General features: G+C 31.0%; 1 protein-coding gene across 1 annotated transcript; it reads right to left on the reverse strand.

Annotated features, from left to right (window-relative positions):
* Window positions 1-958: 958 nt before the first annotated feature.
* LOC119603075 (probable cytochrome P450 12a5, mitochondrial) lies at window positions 959-2,897 on the reverse strand. Its single transcript, XM_037954953.1, has 5 exons — window positions 2,726-2,897; window positions 2,572-2,671; window positions 2,263-2,509; window positions 1,643-2,198; window positions 959-1,586 (listed from the first exon to the last, which is right to left on the reverse strand). Exons 1-5 carry the CDS (start codon window positions 2,807-2,809, stop codon window positions 990-992), a joined length of 1,584 nt encoding a protein of 527 aa, XP_037810881.1. The 5' UTR covers window positions 2,810-2,897; the 3' UTR covers window positions 959-989.
* Window positions 2,898-17,619: the final 14,722 nt, after the last annotated feature.

Consider the following 17,619-nt stretch of genomic DNA (forward strand, 5'->3'; position numbering starts at 1 on the left):
TCATTTTACGTCCTTTCTGCGCTCATTTCTTTCTGCCTTGCTCGACAAGCAATGGCAGAAGTTTAAGGATACAAAAATAATAAAAGAAATACTGAATGAAATGTCGTAAAAGTTTATGATTATTTTTGTCATGTTTTGTATTGTAATGCTTACAAACACTTTTGCTCTTCCACTGATGTTTTTGTTCTTGTTGTCTGGTGGCAGTTGTTGTAGTGTCAGTTAACTGTCAAATTGAATTTGTTTAGGCTAAATGTTTTTTTCCTTTCCTCTATACATGTGTATGTGTAAGTTTAAGCTCTTTTTTATTATCTTTTTTTCTTTAACCAAAAAAGAAACTTAAATAAATAAGGAATCCAACAGGTTTTATATTTTTATGTGCGTTAAGTGCACTTCCGAAATTTTTGAGCTTTACGATGTTTTTCTTCTTTTGTTGTTGTTGCTGCTGCCATTTTTGCGTTACCGGAAGTTGTAGTGTCATGCTGATATTTGTAATTTTTAACACCATTTTATTTATGTTTATGTCGTGTTGTTGAATTTTTATTTTTTTTGTATTTTTATTATTAAACTTGTCAGTTGTTATTGTTGTTGGTGTTTTCATGTTGCTTTAGGTCAAGAACTTGTACTTTTTATGTTGATTATTTATTTTATTTGACGTCTCAAAGTCGAGGTCAAATTTTATGTTCTTTTGTAGACATTTTATGTTTTTATATTTCGATTTTTTTTGCTGTCAAAATGATGAAAGAGTCTCAGTTTGTTGTGTATGTATGTTGTTTAAAGCCAAAGATTTAGGACTAAAATATAGTAAAACAAATTGTTTTGTCATGTTAACTAATTTGTATAAATGTTTGGATAAATTTTTTAAGGAAAAAGGAAATAGAATACTCTCCTTAAGTGTTTGAATTCAGGCCAATTGTTAAAGGGATTTTTGGCCAAGGTATATGTGACATAACATGGAAAGACTTTTTTTGAGTACATTCATTAAATTCTTATTAATTATACAAATCACAAAACTTAAATTTAAGCGGCTTGGCCGGTATATTAATAATATTCGTTTTAAACATGTCAGCTGTAGAATAATCAAACTTTATCTCAAAATTTCTTAACAATCTTGCCAGCACAGTTTCCAACTCTAAGTCCACAATACGTTTTCCAATACAAATGCGAGGACCGAAACCGAAAGGCAAATAAACAAATGGATCTCCTTTGTTGGCAGGACACACGTTTTCCGCTTCAGCTAAGGCTTGGGAACGTAGCCAACGTTCTGGCAAGAACTTGTCAGGATATTCAAAATATTTGGGATCTTTTAAAAGTAATTGAGCAGTCATGGAAACGTCAGTATTTGCAGGAACACGAAAACCACTCAGTACAGTATCCTGGCCAGTTGTACGGAAGTTACCCGTGGCTACGGGATATAAGCGCAATGATTCTTTAATGCAGGCCCTTAAATAGGGAAGATTTTTCATATTTTCCTGATTTAAAGCAGAATTTTTATCTGGTAAAATTGTCAATAGTTCCCGCCTCAAGTTTGCTTGCTTTTTGGCATTTGTAGCCAAAGTAAGTAAACAGGCGGTCAAGGCAGAAGTTGTCTGGGAAAGAATTTAATTTAACTTTTTATAACCTCTTCATTTCCGAATAAACTTACCGTATCTACTCCCGCTAAAAATATATCCATTGCCATGGTTGCGGCTATTAAAGGATCTTTACTTGCCAATCTTTCTAAAATACTTTTTTCCTGTTCTGGCTTATTTTTACCTTCCCTCTGCAATCTTTCTAAAGCTTTATTAACATATGTTAAAGAAAGTTCATTCACTAAATCCAATATTCTAATAATCTTCTTAAATTTTGGTGTTGCTATAAACTTCCACATTGAAGGTTGCATATCCAATTCCAAAAGCAATTGAAAGAATTCTTCCATATTATCTATTACAATTTTTGCATCAGGTTGCGCTTCACTGTTATCTAGCATATTTAAGTCTGTATCTAAAGCTATTAGACCCACGGAGTCCATGGTCCAATACTTTATATATTCTTCGAAATTTTCAGGAACTTCTTGGGTATTGGGATCTCGTATACGTTTTATGCATTCAATGAATTTTTTCGCCATCTGATCTGTTTTTGGTATATACATTGTTATAGTTTTAGGATTCATCATGACTGGATTGACGGCAGAGCGAAATTTGGACCAGTTTTCTCCTTGTCTATACAAAACAAGCAATTAATATTACAAAAAATTCCAACAGTAGGATAACTGTAAAAACTTACTCTGCCACCAAGCCTACGGCATGCTTAAAAACATCCTTTCTAAGTTCCTTGCGATGATATTGTATTATATCTAATCCTCGGCGTATAGGATATAAACCTTCTGTGCGAAAAACTTGCTGATAGTCTTTGGGATTATAGGTGAAAAGAACATCACGTTTGCCGAAAAGTCCCGGTACCAAAAATATGTCGCCATACTGAGATCTCAATTGGCGGTTAAATTCTATAAAGGATTTCTGATAAAATCTTCCTAGGACAACACATAATAATTAACCATTAAGGACGGTGTGAATGTAAAATTTCGTAACTTACCTCCCGGCATAAATGCCCTCAACAATTGTAATTTAGAGGGACCTGGTATGCTTTCAAATGGCTTAGCAGACAACCCTTCCGTGTTGGGTGTTATATGAAGCTTTATAAATTATTGTAAATAGTTGTTTAAATTGTTTAATATTTTAGTACTCACATTGATAGCTGTAGCATATGGATATGAAAAATTTACACAATGTTGAAGTTTATTTTTTACTTTGGCAAAATGCGTTTTAAACATTTTTCTAAAATTTATGAATATTTATTATCAAAATGATTCAGAAAAAATAAACACAATTGTCTTCCAACAAAGTCTTTATACTTTAGAGACTGACAGACAACTGATTAAGAGAAGCACCAAAAAACATCAGTTTGTTTTTGAATAAATAAATTAAGATAATTAAATGAAAACAAATACTGAGAAATTAACTTAAACTTGAAAATATTTATCAACAGCAACTGTTAAATATTCTGTTAGTAACTTTGAAACTGTTAGTAGCAAGCAGCATTGTTATTAACATGTATACGATCAGAATTTATTTAGGATGCAAAAAGTATTCCTCCTAAAAATATACTCTTCAATTTATGACATTTTTAATTCTTAAAAAATAGATCAGGCATGGAAAATTGAAATTTTCAAAGAGTGCTAATTTATAACAAAACAAAGTGTGAATCTATAGTCGGTCATGATACCCTACCGGACCATATGATACCCTACACCAGTTTGTATGTTAAAAAATAGGATTATTTTTAAGAATAAAGTATTTAAGCTGTTTTTATCTTAATTCCGAAATATTTTAACAATCTGTTGACAAAAAAGTGATTTAATGGAAGAGAGGTTATATGGGGCCAAGAAGGATTTATGTTAACATTGAAGTTATTAATGCAGAATTTCATCGTTATGCTAGTGTTTATAAGTGAATTATTGATCTTCAAGTTATTTTCTGAAGGGGGCTTAGTATGGGAACTAGCCCCGATGTTTACGAAAATCGGCAGTATTATTTCGACTTACATAACTTAAACAAAGTATTGTTGATTTTTGTAGAGTACTAGAACATTTAACATAATTATGGGCTTAAAAGCCATATTCGGGGGGTATGGGGGCTAGGTGAAATAATGAACCGATTTTAACCACTTCCAATAGGCTTCGTCATTGGGTCAAAATAAATATATGTGCCAAATTATTTTGAAAATTGCGACCTGTAGTTTGATTACAAGGTTTACATGGATGGACAGAAAATGATTATGAGCCGATTGGTATACTTTAAAGTGGGTGTAAAGCCAATATTTATATGCGTTACATATGTACATCGGGGTAGGGTATAAATAGTCCTTTTTATGTTTTAAAGTACTAACTATAGACTTTTTGATATCAAAAAATACCTTCTATTGAAGATCATTTAAATAATCCTACGCTAATCTTTCGTTTCATGCAACTTATGGGATTCCACTCAGTTCAACTTATACTCAATTCCAAAAATTAATTTGTTGTTATTGAAAACCCCCTAAAATGATCCGCCGTTCGTGCTTATTTTTGGTTAATTTAGTCGTCATCCCCACTATATAATAACATATAATTGGTACAAATAATACTAATACAATTTTATTTTAATTACTGGAGAAAAGGCTGAATATTGTTGAAAAAATTATATTAAAATAGAAAAATATTCAATATTATTGTAGGAGGTGCCACGCCTACTTTTTTAATTCCGTCCATTTTGATATAAATTACGTAATTATAGCAATGTCTCACATTTACAGTTTTTAGGAAATATTTATTATTGTTATTAAGAAAAAAATTTTAGTTGGAGATACCACGCCCACTATTCAGATTCCGCCCATTTTTATTTCAACTAAGTAAATTAATAATTAATTTGTTAACTCTTCCAATGTTTTCAAACTGCGAAATAAATTGTTATCGATATATAATTAACTTGATGTGCTTCCTACGACAAAAGGAGCTCCTTCAATGAAATTTTCTAAACCGAAAAATCTGGCCAAAAAAAACCAATAGTCGGTTTAAAACCAATAAACTTCTTTCAAAATAGTTCGCTGTAATCACTAAATAAAATAAAAAAATTTACAACAATAGCTAACAAAAATCGTTTATCCTCTTCTAAACACCACTCCCACTGACACTAACATCGCTATCATCACAAAACCCCTCGAAATGCCATCAATGAAGATACTCCAAATCATATTGACACCCTCTCAAATGTGATGCGAGCTGAAGAAGATGGAAAAATCGAACTAACGTCTTCCATATGTGACATAAAAGGAAACATGTACATCATCCACTTCAAATTCAAGAAGTTTTATTTTTTTTTTATTTCATCTTCCTCAATGTCTTTATATTGTCATTGTCATCTGTTTTGGCACTAAAACGTATGTTAAGTGTATAATTTTTATAACAAAAACTACCAAATACTTTTCATTGATGGTAATAATATTATGTGCCATTTGGTTTATTTAAGTTTTTATACTTTCAACAACAATATGATTGAATTTTTGTAGACTGAAGAAAAAAAGAGGCAAAAACAGTCAAGTAGTTTAACAGATATGTGTACTTGTCTCAAATGTTTTATTAAAGATTTTTTTTGGATTTTAATGTGAACAACAGAAAGTGTTATATGATATCTAGATTGTTCGCTTTAAAAAATATTTAGAAATAATGTGAAAATAGTGAGAAATTGTGTGGCACAGTTTGAAGCGATTTGTATTTAAAATTTGTAACTGCCTAAAGTTATGCTTTATTTTTCCTTAAACATCACTGATCAGGGATCATGTTTATTATAAATCGGAAATTACTGCATTTTCGAAGGAAAAACTAGGAAATACTCTATATAATAGATCCCAGTTAGTTGATTTAAGTTATAAATGGGTTTTGGTTTAGATTTTGCCAAAAAATGGATAAACTATTCTAAACATCCTATTTCAATGTATTTCATTGTAACTGGAAAACAAATGTTTTATTGAAGAATAAATACTTATAATTTCAGGAATAAATTTTTCCTTAAAATTTTTCAAAAGCAAATCTCTCCTTTAATTTGCTTTGCCGTTCCCTTAAGAGAAAATAATCTTTAGCATACAATTTCAATTTTCATATTTTATTTAATTTTAAAATTAAATTCGCATTCCTTTCCACAAAGGATATCATTTTAATGAATTCAAAACCCCCAAAGAAGAAGAACTCACACTGATGAATTAAATGAAATGCAACCAAGAGAAGAGAAAGAGCAAAATAAAAAAATATATTAAATTAAAAAAATAAGCAAAAAAAACTCCTACAAGAAAAAGGAACTGTATACAAAAAAGTAAGTCAACTATAGTGCGTCCCCATATACAAACAAACGAACAAATAAACCGACACACTTACATACATACAATAGCAGAAGCAAAAGAAACGCCGTCATGCATATATTTCAGTGACAGGACATGATTAATGGTTGTCATTGCCAAACAAAACATAAAAAATTGTTTTTCTTTAATGTAAACATACACAATTTCTCATATAGAAATGTATCCTTCTTGTATTAGTGTGTGTGTGTGTGTGTGTAAAAATAATACTCACACAAACATTTATTCATATATACACAAAGAATTTTTATCGGATAAAATGCAATGTTACTTTTGTGTTTTTTTTTGTTTCTTGTTACCATCACATCATCAATGTAACACACTATACTACCACTATTACACTTGATGATGTTAATGATGGTTGTGAGTTATTTCATAGAAAGTGTGTACCCGGAATAGTTGACTATATAGATATTGTAAGTCTGATTTTAGCACAATATCTCTCAATATCTTGGGTAATACAGAGTTATGATAAGGCACTTTTCATGGACTCAAATTAAAGACATGAACTTGAATGTCGCATCATGTTATGGTTATCGTGTTACCAGAAGTCTTTGAAGTTTGATATAGTCAGAGCCCTTAGGGTGACACAACCTTAAGATAGTTCAGATAACGATGTACTACGATATACAAATCTGTGCTTCTGTAGAATAGGGCCGTCACATAAAAGGTTCAACGATTCTTTTTCATCTAAACTTTTACAATATATGTTACATGGTAATAGTAGACCATAATGTTTAGTTAAATGCAATACTGACTTTGAAAAGTCCATTTTGGTATATAAAAATTCTAAATATGGTAAGATGATCCACTCATTTAGTCTTGCAAACTCCACTTGGCCACATATTGAGTAATTTTTTGCTTAATTAGTAATTTTGTCATTAATTAGTCTCCAATATCTTTTTTCGTGTACAGTCGTTACATTACTTATAAGCAAATGATGATGAACTTTAAAGCAGTCGAATATGTACGTAACGGTAATGAAATTACTATGAATATTTTAACAACAATAAAAAAATGTTTGCAAAGAATAAAGTAGTCGTCGAAATAGAGGAAAAAAAAATGAAACATTAGTGTGCAAAACAACCATTTGACAGGATAACACCACCCTCTATTAACAAAAAGCTTGATGATTTTGTTGTTTCTCCAGAGTATATGCTTGTTGTTGTTGTTTTTTGCGGATATTGATATCGCGTTTTTCACTTTTCGTATACTATCGATGCTTGTTTTGTAATTGTAGTTAATGTATACTGTTGTTGCTTTGCTGGTGACAAGGAATTCCCTAGCAATTTTGCAATTGCGTAACCTTTCGTTTAAAATTTCAGTGCGAAGTCTTAGTATAGCACAACAGGATACTTGTAAAAGCTAGAAAAATATTCACTATACATTTGCAAGTGGATCGATTGGGAAGTGAATAAAATGATGGTATAGGATATAGTTTCTTTGGTTGAGCAAAGGGAGACTGTGTTGTCTACATTGAGGATTTTCGTGTGGGAATTCTTAAGGAAAATAGTATTTGCCGCTATTAGAAATTGAGCATTAAGACAGGATTAGATGAGTACTAGACAGAGTCTAAGACGAAAAGTTGAATACAGTTTCTTTGGTTGAGCAAGGGGAGATATAGTCGTCTATCGATTTTGTTGAGGAAATTCTTAAGGGAAATAGTATTTGCTACTATTAGAAATTGAGCATTAAGGCAGGATTAGATGAGTACTAGGCAGAGCCTAAGAGGAAAAGTTTTCTATATTTATACCCTACACAACTTTAGTGGGGAGGGTATATATTAAGTTTGTGCTGATGTTTGTAACGCACAATAATATTGGTCCTCCTTAAAGTATACCAATCAGCTTAGAATCATTTTCTGAGTCGATTAAGCTATGTCCGTCCGTCCATGTAAACTTTGTCATCAAACTACAGGTCGCAATTTTGAAGATAATTCAATGAAATTTGGTACGTGATCTTCTATTGTCCCAGGGACGAAACCTATTGAAAATGGTTAAGATCGGACCCCCGAATAGGGCTTGTAAACCTTGTAATCAAACTACAGGTCGCAATTTTGAAAATGGTTAACATCGGTCCACCTAGACCCCATACAACTGAACCCGCCGAATAGGCCTTTTAAGTTCATAAATATGTTTAATATACTACTATATCGACAAAAAAGCTGTAAAACCAAGTTCTATACTAGACTTAATGACCCTCATGAATTGTATAATTATAGGGCCTCATTTGACCAATGCTCAACTACTTATTGCAAAAATATTCTTAACTAAATGAGAATTATAGGATGGAATACGAATGAATGAATGACTTTTCCTTTGATTTAACATCATTCTAAATGCTACCACCCTTTAGATTGTTTAGACGGTCCCGCCAAAAAATGGTCGTTTAAATTGATGATTATACTTATACACAGTGCCACTGTTGCTTATATTGCTGATGCTGCTACTCTTAGCTCTCGTACAGCCACTAACGCTTATGTGGTGTTAATAGTATTTCGTGTGCTATGAAAATATACATTTTCAATCTTGCCGCGTTCAAATAAAATTTAATTTATTATTTTTTTTCACAAAGCATTGCTAATCGAATAGCGTTTTAATCAATTGAATTGAAAATTAGAAATAATGATGAAAATGGGATTTAAAATTTACGCAAACACTCACTCACAGCAGAAGGCGCAATATTCATGAGACTGGGTGATGAATGAGTAAACATTTTGTGTTCTGGTTCCTCTCATAGACGATCTAGAAATATTTTAGATTGTAGAGGAGGGTTGCAAAATACATATTGAATAAATTTAAGAAAACAAGAGTTTTTCTTTCTTGATGTTATTAAATTGAACTAGACAAACAAAGTAACATTTTCACAAGGAAGCCAAGTTTTTTTTTTTTTGTTTGTGCACAATCAATTCTTATCTATTTTTCAAATAAAATAATGTAAACCATTTATTTTGTTTGGACGCAGTTACTTACGTATCATAAGTATCTTTAACCTGTCGTCCTGTTTCCCATTCATAGTGTCAGTTTGTGTTTTCTATATGATTTTGCATTCATTTCTGCAAAGAATTCTATTTTTGTGGGAAACCATATAGAGTTGCTTTATGTCTACAACGATTTAATGAAGTGCGAGTTCTAGGAGTCTTGATCATACACATACTTTAAAGCCTTAAGATAATAAGCTACGCAGCTTAATTTGATATTCCGAATTTAAATAACTTTCTTAAATCATAATCTACAAAGTTTTAGGTCCCTGAAGAACTACGTCGCATAATTTCAGAGCATAGAGTCCTTTAAAGAAATCAATTAAAGGAAGTGCTGTTTTGCAATCGATTTGAAGCATTTTAATGGAAATTTCGTTAGTCACATATTATACTATAAGTAGGGTATAGCCTGCAAAAAAATCTATATAATTTCTTCGTACTGTCTCTACAACTATACAAAAAATCAACATCCTTAACGAGCTTTTTGGTCTGACTTCTCTGTTACCAATTCATTCAGAGAAATGTTCTATATGTCGTCTTCTTCTTGTTCTACCTCCAAAGGACAATAATAACATGTAATAAAAAGAAAGTTTTGTTTACTTATTTTTTTTTTCAGCTTTTTTCTCAATTTTGGTACTTACAGCAAAATTGACATTTAAAGTTTTTTCTTATGTTTACTCATCCCAGTTCGTTCCTGTATACCAACGGTCATTTATTTGGTTTTCATGGGACTATTGGTTTTTGTTCATTTTTTTTCTCTAGCAATAGAGGTACTACAATCTTTCTTTAATAATGCAAAAACTATAAGAAACATTTTCGTTCGATAAGATAACCTGCATTGAATTTACTCATTCATTTATTCCTTCATTCATTTATTTATACTTATGCACTTTATATGTATGTATTTCCGTTTTGTTTTGCGCAAAAAAAAGCAAGGAAATGTTACAGAGAAATTGCTAACAAAATAAATGTTTTTCTCTGGCTCTGTATCGTTTTCTCATGTATTGTGACAAAGGAAAATAAAGTTTTTCTTTGTGAAGGTTTTCTATATTCATATTAAATTTATATGACAATGCATTATTTATAAGATTTAATAATAAGAAACAAATAGGTTCGTATACATTCTGATTTGGAAATAGAATTTACTAGGAAAATATAGATGTTAGAATTAAAATGTAAGAAAATGATAGGAAACTATTCTTTAATAAAACTGTAATTTAGGAAATTTTTTTTTAACTTACATATGGGCAATTTCGTGTCGAGTAACGAGCACGTAGAGGGGGTCAAAGTTGTACATTTTTGTCATACAAATATTCAAATGAGCGTCAATTTTCACCGATTGGTCCTAGCAAAAATTGTCCAAAGGAGATCAGATACACTGTAAAAAATCCATGCCTAATATATACGAAAAATGTCGTACATTGTACGAATCGTTCGTTGTTTCGCACCACGACATTCTTTCGTAATATATACGAAATTGTATGAAATATTTTAGTATAAATCAAAATAATCTTGGAAAAATTAATTTACTTAAAATGAAAAAAGTGAATTTTGAATAAATATAGTAAAATTTACCAAATATTAATTTATGCAAATATTTTCGTTCATTTTAAAATAATTTTTCTAATTTTAGTTCAAAATTATTCTCCACACGAATTTTTAATTTTATTTTTATGAAAATAATTCGCGAATAATATTATACTTTTTTTTAAATTTTATAAAAATGTTGTATTTTTATTTAATGATAATTTAATTAATATCATTATATTTAATTTGGCTAAAATTGAAGAAAAAAATATTACGAAAGGTTTTCGTACTTTCGTAAAAATAGAAAATGGTTTTATTAAATAATATTTCGTATTATACACGAATTTTTTGTAAATATTACGAAAATAGAAGTTACGAAATTTTTTTTCGTAAAGTTGAGCATGGATTATTTTCAGTGTATAATGCAAAATACTAAAAAAAATGATATCAAATTTCTGTTCTTTTGTTAATTTAGAAAATGGTGTGATACAGTAATGTTTTTTTTAATTATTCACGAAATTTACTAAATTATTACGAAAAATTTTGTTACGAAGTTTTTTCGTAAAGTTAAGCATGGATTACTTTCAGTGTATGTATTACAAAGATGACTATACAGAGGGAAAAAGAAATATACACGTCTGGTACCAAATTGACACCAAACTGTTTATAATTTTTCAATAACATCCGTAATACGTACGACAACACTATGTAATATTGACAAGATTGCAAAAATTCGTTGTCGAAATCTAAATTTTATACACATCCGTTGCCTAAATGTTAACAAGCTCACTATTGACAAAGAATCCGTTGCCATTACATTGTGTTGTCGTGTACGTATGTATATACTTTGACAACGGATGTTATTGAAAAATTATAAACTCTTTGGAGTCAATTTGGTACCAGGCGTGTATATTTATTTTTCCCTATGTGTATGGGAACATAACGGCTTTTAAATGCAACGAACTATAATAATCATACCTAGCAGTGACATTAATCGACTGCTTAGCAGGTCATACACTGAAAGAAAAATCGCATACTAAATATAACTTTATTTTTCTAAACTTTTGCGTAAAACGTACTAAATTTTTTTACCCAAAAATATGCTTAAATTTAGCTTTTTGTACTTAACCGGCACGTACTTGATATAAGGAAAACCGTAGTTACCTCACTTTAGAAACCGTGTACTTATATATTCGAATTAAGGAAGAAATTTATACTTAATAGTAAGTAACAAGCTGGTTAGTACTTACTTTCACTGCTTTTTTTACTTAATTTTTTACTTGTTTTTATCATATTTTACAAAAAGTTAAATAACTATGTTTGTATATTGATTAATGGTGCTTGCAGTTCAAAATATAAAATATACAACAAAAATTAAGATAACAGCAGTTAAAGATCAGTATCCGTTAGAAGGCGTTTTGAAAAAAATACAGAAATAGCATAACGCCCTGTTTTGAAACTTGAACTAACGCTTACAAATTGACATTATCTGTTAAAGAACATGTAGCGGTAACACCTACAACGTACGACTGCCACTACTACTGCAACAACAACAAATTCTACTCATTTACTAATGACACTGACAAAATTTTTGCCAATGTACATGCTCAATTGACACGTGACATGAAAAGTCATTTAGTTTTGAGAGTTTTGAAATGGACGGACGCACCCAAAAACACAATTCTATATAAACGTAAACCAAACATGTTTTCTCATTATCTTTGGAAGAGCAAAAACTTATGCAAAATATGTAGTAAGTATGTCGAGTGTTTAGATGAAAATAAGTATAGTTTTTTGTGGTGATATGTATATATTTGAGTATAATGATGATAATGTTGTTGTTGAAGTTAATATGAAGGACACATTTATAGCAATATGTAGTTAGAGCAAAAAACGTTCAATTGGAAACATGTCAAATTTTACCGAATCTAACAAGAGTCTATATTTCGTCGTATGCTCACACCCACAGCTAGCCCAACGTGACACATTCTCAAGTACCCAAAAAGGTTTAAGCAAATTATATGTTAAAGAGTCAGACACATCCACTCTCCACAACCACCAAATAGCACTAAACTAATAATATTGCTACTAAGATGACAACTGAACCAAGTACATAACATAACATTGCACTGTGTAGCACCAGCATCAGAACCTGTAACACCCAGAAAATGTTTACTCATACTAATGTTATGTCAAATTGTGATATTTGAAGCAAATACAAGAACATGTCGATACGTTTATAATGTGATGCCATTTAATACTGGGTGGTAGGTAGTAATATTAGCAAACTGGCCAGCTGACCTATCTCCTCCACCCCATGCATCATGTCCTTACATAAAGCTCGATATTTGCGTAAATGTGTATGTCTATTTGTACGTGCCTTGGCCACCTACAAAATTTGCTTTTACACTAGAAAACATGTACGAAACATTTTCGACCAAAGCAATCTTCCTTATATTGGAAACATGTGGCAAAATAACCAAAAATGTCATAAAATACTTAGACATCAAATGACAAAAACAAGTAGTAGGTGGGTTTTAAAAGGAATTCATAGACATAAACACATACAAATATTGCACTCAACTATACATTTACAAAAGGTTCATTTCATGCGATGACCATTTGCAAGAGAGATGTTGTTAAACAAACGTCACTCCTCTTGCCCCAAATGAATGTCTCGAAAATGTACCACAGTTGTAGATATGTATATTGGTTTGGGGTGAATAATTTGTTTGTTTGGAAATAATGAATTTATTTTAAAATATTAAAATTAACTTGGATCTAGTTCTTTATAAAATCGATCATCTGATTTTTTATAAAGAGCAGCAGAGAAGGCAAGTCTCTGCTTGTTTCCACACTGTTGAGATATGTGAGAAAGTTGGCAACGAATTCTTCAATAAGGGATGGTCGGTCCTTGGATGAAGCTGTAACAGAAAAATTGGAACTTAAGTGATCCAATAAATACACTTTGTGAATATACAAAATACTTCTATCCTTTTTATTGACTACAAAATCTTATAATTCAATCTTACTTCATACTTAATTAAAAAATACATTCGCATCCTAACATATAATTCTCATTTAGTTAATATGTATTTTTGTAATACAATAATACTTGTTTTAAGGTAACGTTTTGCTATCAATCTGCTTTATATTCTTGTAATATAATCTAAATAAACTCTTTGAGAATTGCATTATATTTCAAATTTAAATTAGTTCTACGGCCCGAATCTTGAGCACAAAATTTGACAATATCAGACCCGTAAAAATGTACGATTGTTAAGATTAAAAGTCGAAATTGTATTAGGAAATCGTAGTAAACGTCCTACTTTACGATACTTTTCATAAAAGACATTACTTATTTTCTAAACCAATATTCAAGTATATTGTATACCTTCCTATTTACGGATGATAAACTGTAACGCCTTCTGGCAATATTTGATACAACTCTATTTGTTGGTGCCTATATGAGTATGTGTGCTTATGATAACTTGGCTATATGTATTAGTATTTGTTGTTTTTGTTTTCAGTTTTCGATTAAACATAGAAAATGTTCAAAGCAATTCAAAATACAAGTATTATTGACTTACAATACACAAATACATACATACATATATGAACTAATACATACACAATATAACCAAAAATAACAGAAAACATATCATATCACAGTTGGTGGGTAGGACGCTAATATGTCTGCATGTGCCAAAAATTTGACTTTGATTTGCAATTTATTGGCAACACTCACATTAAAACATTTTACACACTCTCTAACAAATGCATACCAAACATTCAAACTGTGACTCTCCTTTGCCCATTGTCTGTCCGTCCGATTTTCAGAAATTCCCTTCAGTTCTCCTCTTACCATTTTTACATTTTGTCAAAATGTCTCCATAATCATATCATCTCGTTCACATGTGAATATACATACACTGTATGTGTATTGCTGGAAAGGAATTGTTCAAAATTGCGGGTGGGCAGTTTTAACAACATGTTTTAGACCATGTTTATCTAAAAAATATTTTTTCTTTATTTCTCTGAAAAAAAAAAACTAAAAATATAAAACTACAAATGAAGTTGTTGTTTCTAATATTAGCAAACTGTTATTTTATACTGATGCCGTTGCCCATGTCTGTCAGTTTATTGTTGTTTTATTTTAGCTGTTTCTGTTATTGCAATTATCGCTGAGATTTATTGTTTTTTTGCCAATACGTCAAAAATTTTTATGCGTTTTTCGTAATATGTTTTGCTTTGTTTTTTTTTTTTAATGCCAGCTTTTTGTGAGTTTTGATAATTTTGAGTATATTGTAGTTTGATTGGGTTGCATTTTTATTTGTTTGGGATAATTTTATGACTTTTGTGTTACAATGTTGGCACTAGTTAGTTAGTTCCTTGCAACACAAAGTAGTCGTCATTTTTGACATTGTGGATAACGATTTGAGTATACATTTCGAGATAATTAGGATATTTGGTTTTTCTTTTTTTGTGAATTATGACAGTTGGATTGAATGCATTATTTTAAGGATTTCATAAAAGACATTTCTATGTATCAAGCACAGATGGACAATGACATCGAAAATGTTAAACTTAATATCAGTTTATGTATAAATATACATATGTACATTGTACATACTAGGGTATTAAAATGATTAACTGTCGTTTGAAGCGGGTGTGGTGCTAGAAATTTTCTAAGACTCTACGAGTCTTCGTTTATCAAAACTTCACGCGACAATCATACCAAAATTTTGTCTGACGTAGGTCTACTTGATCAGGGTAATCCCCCTTGCGGAATTACAGATTATGAAATTACGACTATAGACTTCGGGAAAACACCTGTAAAAGAATTACTAATTAGAGACGATTGGCTTGTATCGAATAGGCTGTTTGATGGGTGTGCAGTTTTCACTGATGAGTCCAAGTTGGTATCCACGGATGACGGTGTCTACATCGTTTATACCGACATACAAGTGTCCTTTAAACTCCCCGACGAATGTAGTGTCTTCCAAGCAGAGATCATAGCGTTCTGGAAAGCAACAAAACTGATACATTAACACCGACAGAACTGATACAGTCACACGGTATATTCGCCCTGGCTGTAGATTGTAGAAATGCCTTAGGGACATTATGAGACTGTTTATATTTATACTGTGTTGGGTGCCGGAAGGTTGTGGACGGATTAGCTAGAACCTTGATATAGGTGATAGGGAAAGAATGGTAAAAGCACCCATCTGTTACTATTATAGGTTGATATTCGAGAGAATCCGTGACATCATTAATCACTCCTGGAATAGTAGATTGGATTGGCCTTATGGGCAGAACTTGATGTGAAGGCTAAAAGATACTTATATTAATAACGAGACATTGCTCAATGAGGGCCTTTATAAGTAAGTGGGACAGTTAAGCGAAGACTCAAAGGAATTAGAGATGATCGAGCACTATCCTAGGATACGTAATCTCAAGTTGAAATGGCTGGGGAATAGGTTCCATAACGAACTGGGGGAAGTTGCTGAACTTAACCCTCGTAATCTACTATGTTTTATCAAGGGAAGTAGTCATTTATTTCATTGGGTTGTATAGGGAGATTAGGATTATCCCACATTTCTTTCCTTAAGAATAGATCTATTTCCATTCATCTTTAGTCTCAACCTATTTTATGGCTTCTTTTCTTTTAGTGTTCTTGTTTCTCTGTCCTGGATCTTCACACTCTTTGAAGGGAGTCACAATGGATCTTATGGTCCTCAAGTAGATGTGCACCTTTTTATGGTGCATACATTTTTATAAATTTTTACATAACCCGGTTAACTTCGGGTTCCAATTCAATAAATTTGCTTATACAAATGATTACAAATTTGTATATGTACTTTCTCTTAATACCTTGGACGATTTCCTTTAACAAGGATTATTATTATTAAAATTTCTAATTCATAGATGAATGAACACGACGATGAGCTTAGAAGATGCTAGAATATTTCTCTCTTGTCTTATGCATTTATGCATATAAAAATATGTCAAAAGCATCTTTTGCCAAAGATTTAAAAATATTTCTTTTAACAATTTGTCATTACAAGTGATAAAGTAAGAACATACGTATGCATATATAAATACTAACAATATCCTTGGAAAAAAAAATATAAAATTTTCGAAAACATGTGATAATTTTATAAATTTACTTCCGCTACATGTGCATACATTCATATTAAACACATAAGAGTATACATGAGAGGCACTTGGAAAAAAAACCTAAAAGATTAAATGGATGAAATGAAAGAACAAAATGGGGAAAAAACGAATGTGTGAATTGCGTAAATAACACGAAGGATTCATACTCAAATAACACTTGCCACTTTTCATATTTGCTACAAGAAAAAAACACACACACACATTGAAAAGAATGAAACAGGAAATAAAAAATTCGGTTAAAAAAAATATTAAGCAAACGGTAAAAAAATGTTGAGAAAATTTCTCATCTTGTGTCTTTTTTTTAGTTCTTTTTTTAAATATTCATACCAAAATGTGTTGAGGCTTGATGTGCATACATACGAAATGTTGAAGCTTTTTGCATGCTAAAATAAATATAAAAAAGTAACAAAAAAATGAAACATTTATATTGTGTATATGCAGAGTAGGAAACTTGGCAGGTTTGGTGCGAGTATAGATGTGTGGTGATGGTGGTGGTGAAGCTATGGCTAGAGCTGCTGTAGCTTGTGTTGTTGGATTTTTGTAGATAAGAGAATTGTCCTGTCAACCGGAATGATATATGTGAACGCGCATTTAAATTGGGCAAACGTAATACTATAACACATCATATAAAATTCCACCTACCTCGCCAGCTATTTCATACGCTACCCCTTAAGCTCTACTGTTTGCTCTCCTGTACACTTGGTGCAAGCAAATTTCATTATATCTTTTCAAAGGAAAGGAATGATGTTTTAACAATTTTCTCCTTCTTGGTTTATTGTTACTTACCACTTTTTGTGGCATTGATATTTGTTTTTTTTTTATTTCCTTCTTTTGATTATTTGTGTTTTTTTAATTTAAATTTTTTTCTGAGTGAAAAAAAAAGAATGAGAGGCTCACAAACACAAATATACAATGTGCCAGAAAACAAACATGGAAGGTCGTTGTGTTGAAAAATTGGTGTGAAAATGCATAAGGATTCTTGAAATGATTGTGGATATTTTTATTTG

The sequence above is a fragment of the Lucilia sericata genome, unplaced genomic scaffold, assembly GCF_015586225.1.
Source record: "Lucilia sericata isolate MDLA Ls3-8-SP2 unplaced genomic scaffold, ASM1558622v1 Contig000272F_arrow, whole genome shotgun sequence".
Lineage (NCBI taxonomy): Eukaryota > Metazoa > Arthropoda > Insecta > Diptera > Calliphoridae > Lucilia > Lucilia sericata.

What these genes read in the sequence shown, in the direction of transcription:
- LOC119603075 (XM_037954953.1), bottom strand. Translation starts at nt 2,809, where the DNA reads ATGTTTAAAACGCATTTTGCCAAAGTAAAAAATAAACTTCAACATTGT. An exon ending in CATATGCTACAGCTATCAAT is followed by an intron (nt 2,672 to 2,725) that starts GTGAGTACTAAA and finishes TAATTTATAAAG; the next exon opens with CTTCATATAACACCCAACAC. An exon ending in GCCGTAGGCTTGGTGGCAGA is followed by an intron (nt 2,199 to 2,262) that starts GTAAGTTTTTAC and finishes TGTTTTGTATAG; the next exon opens with ACAAGGAGAAAACTGGTCCA.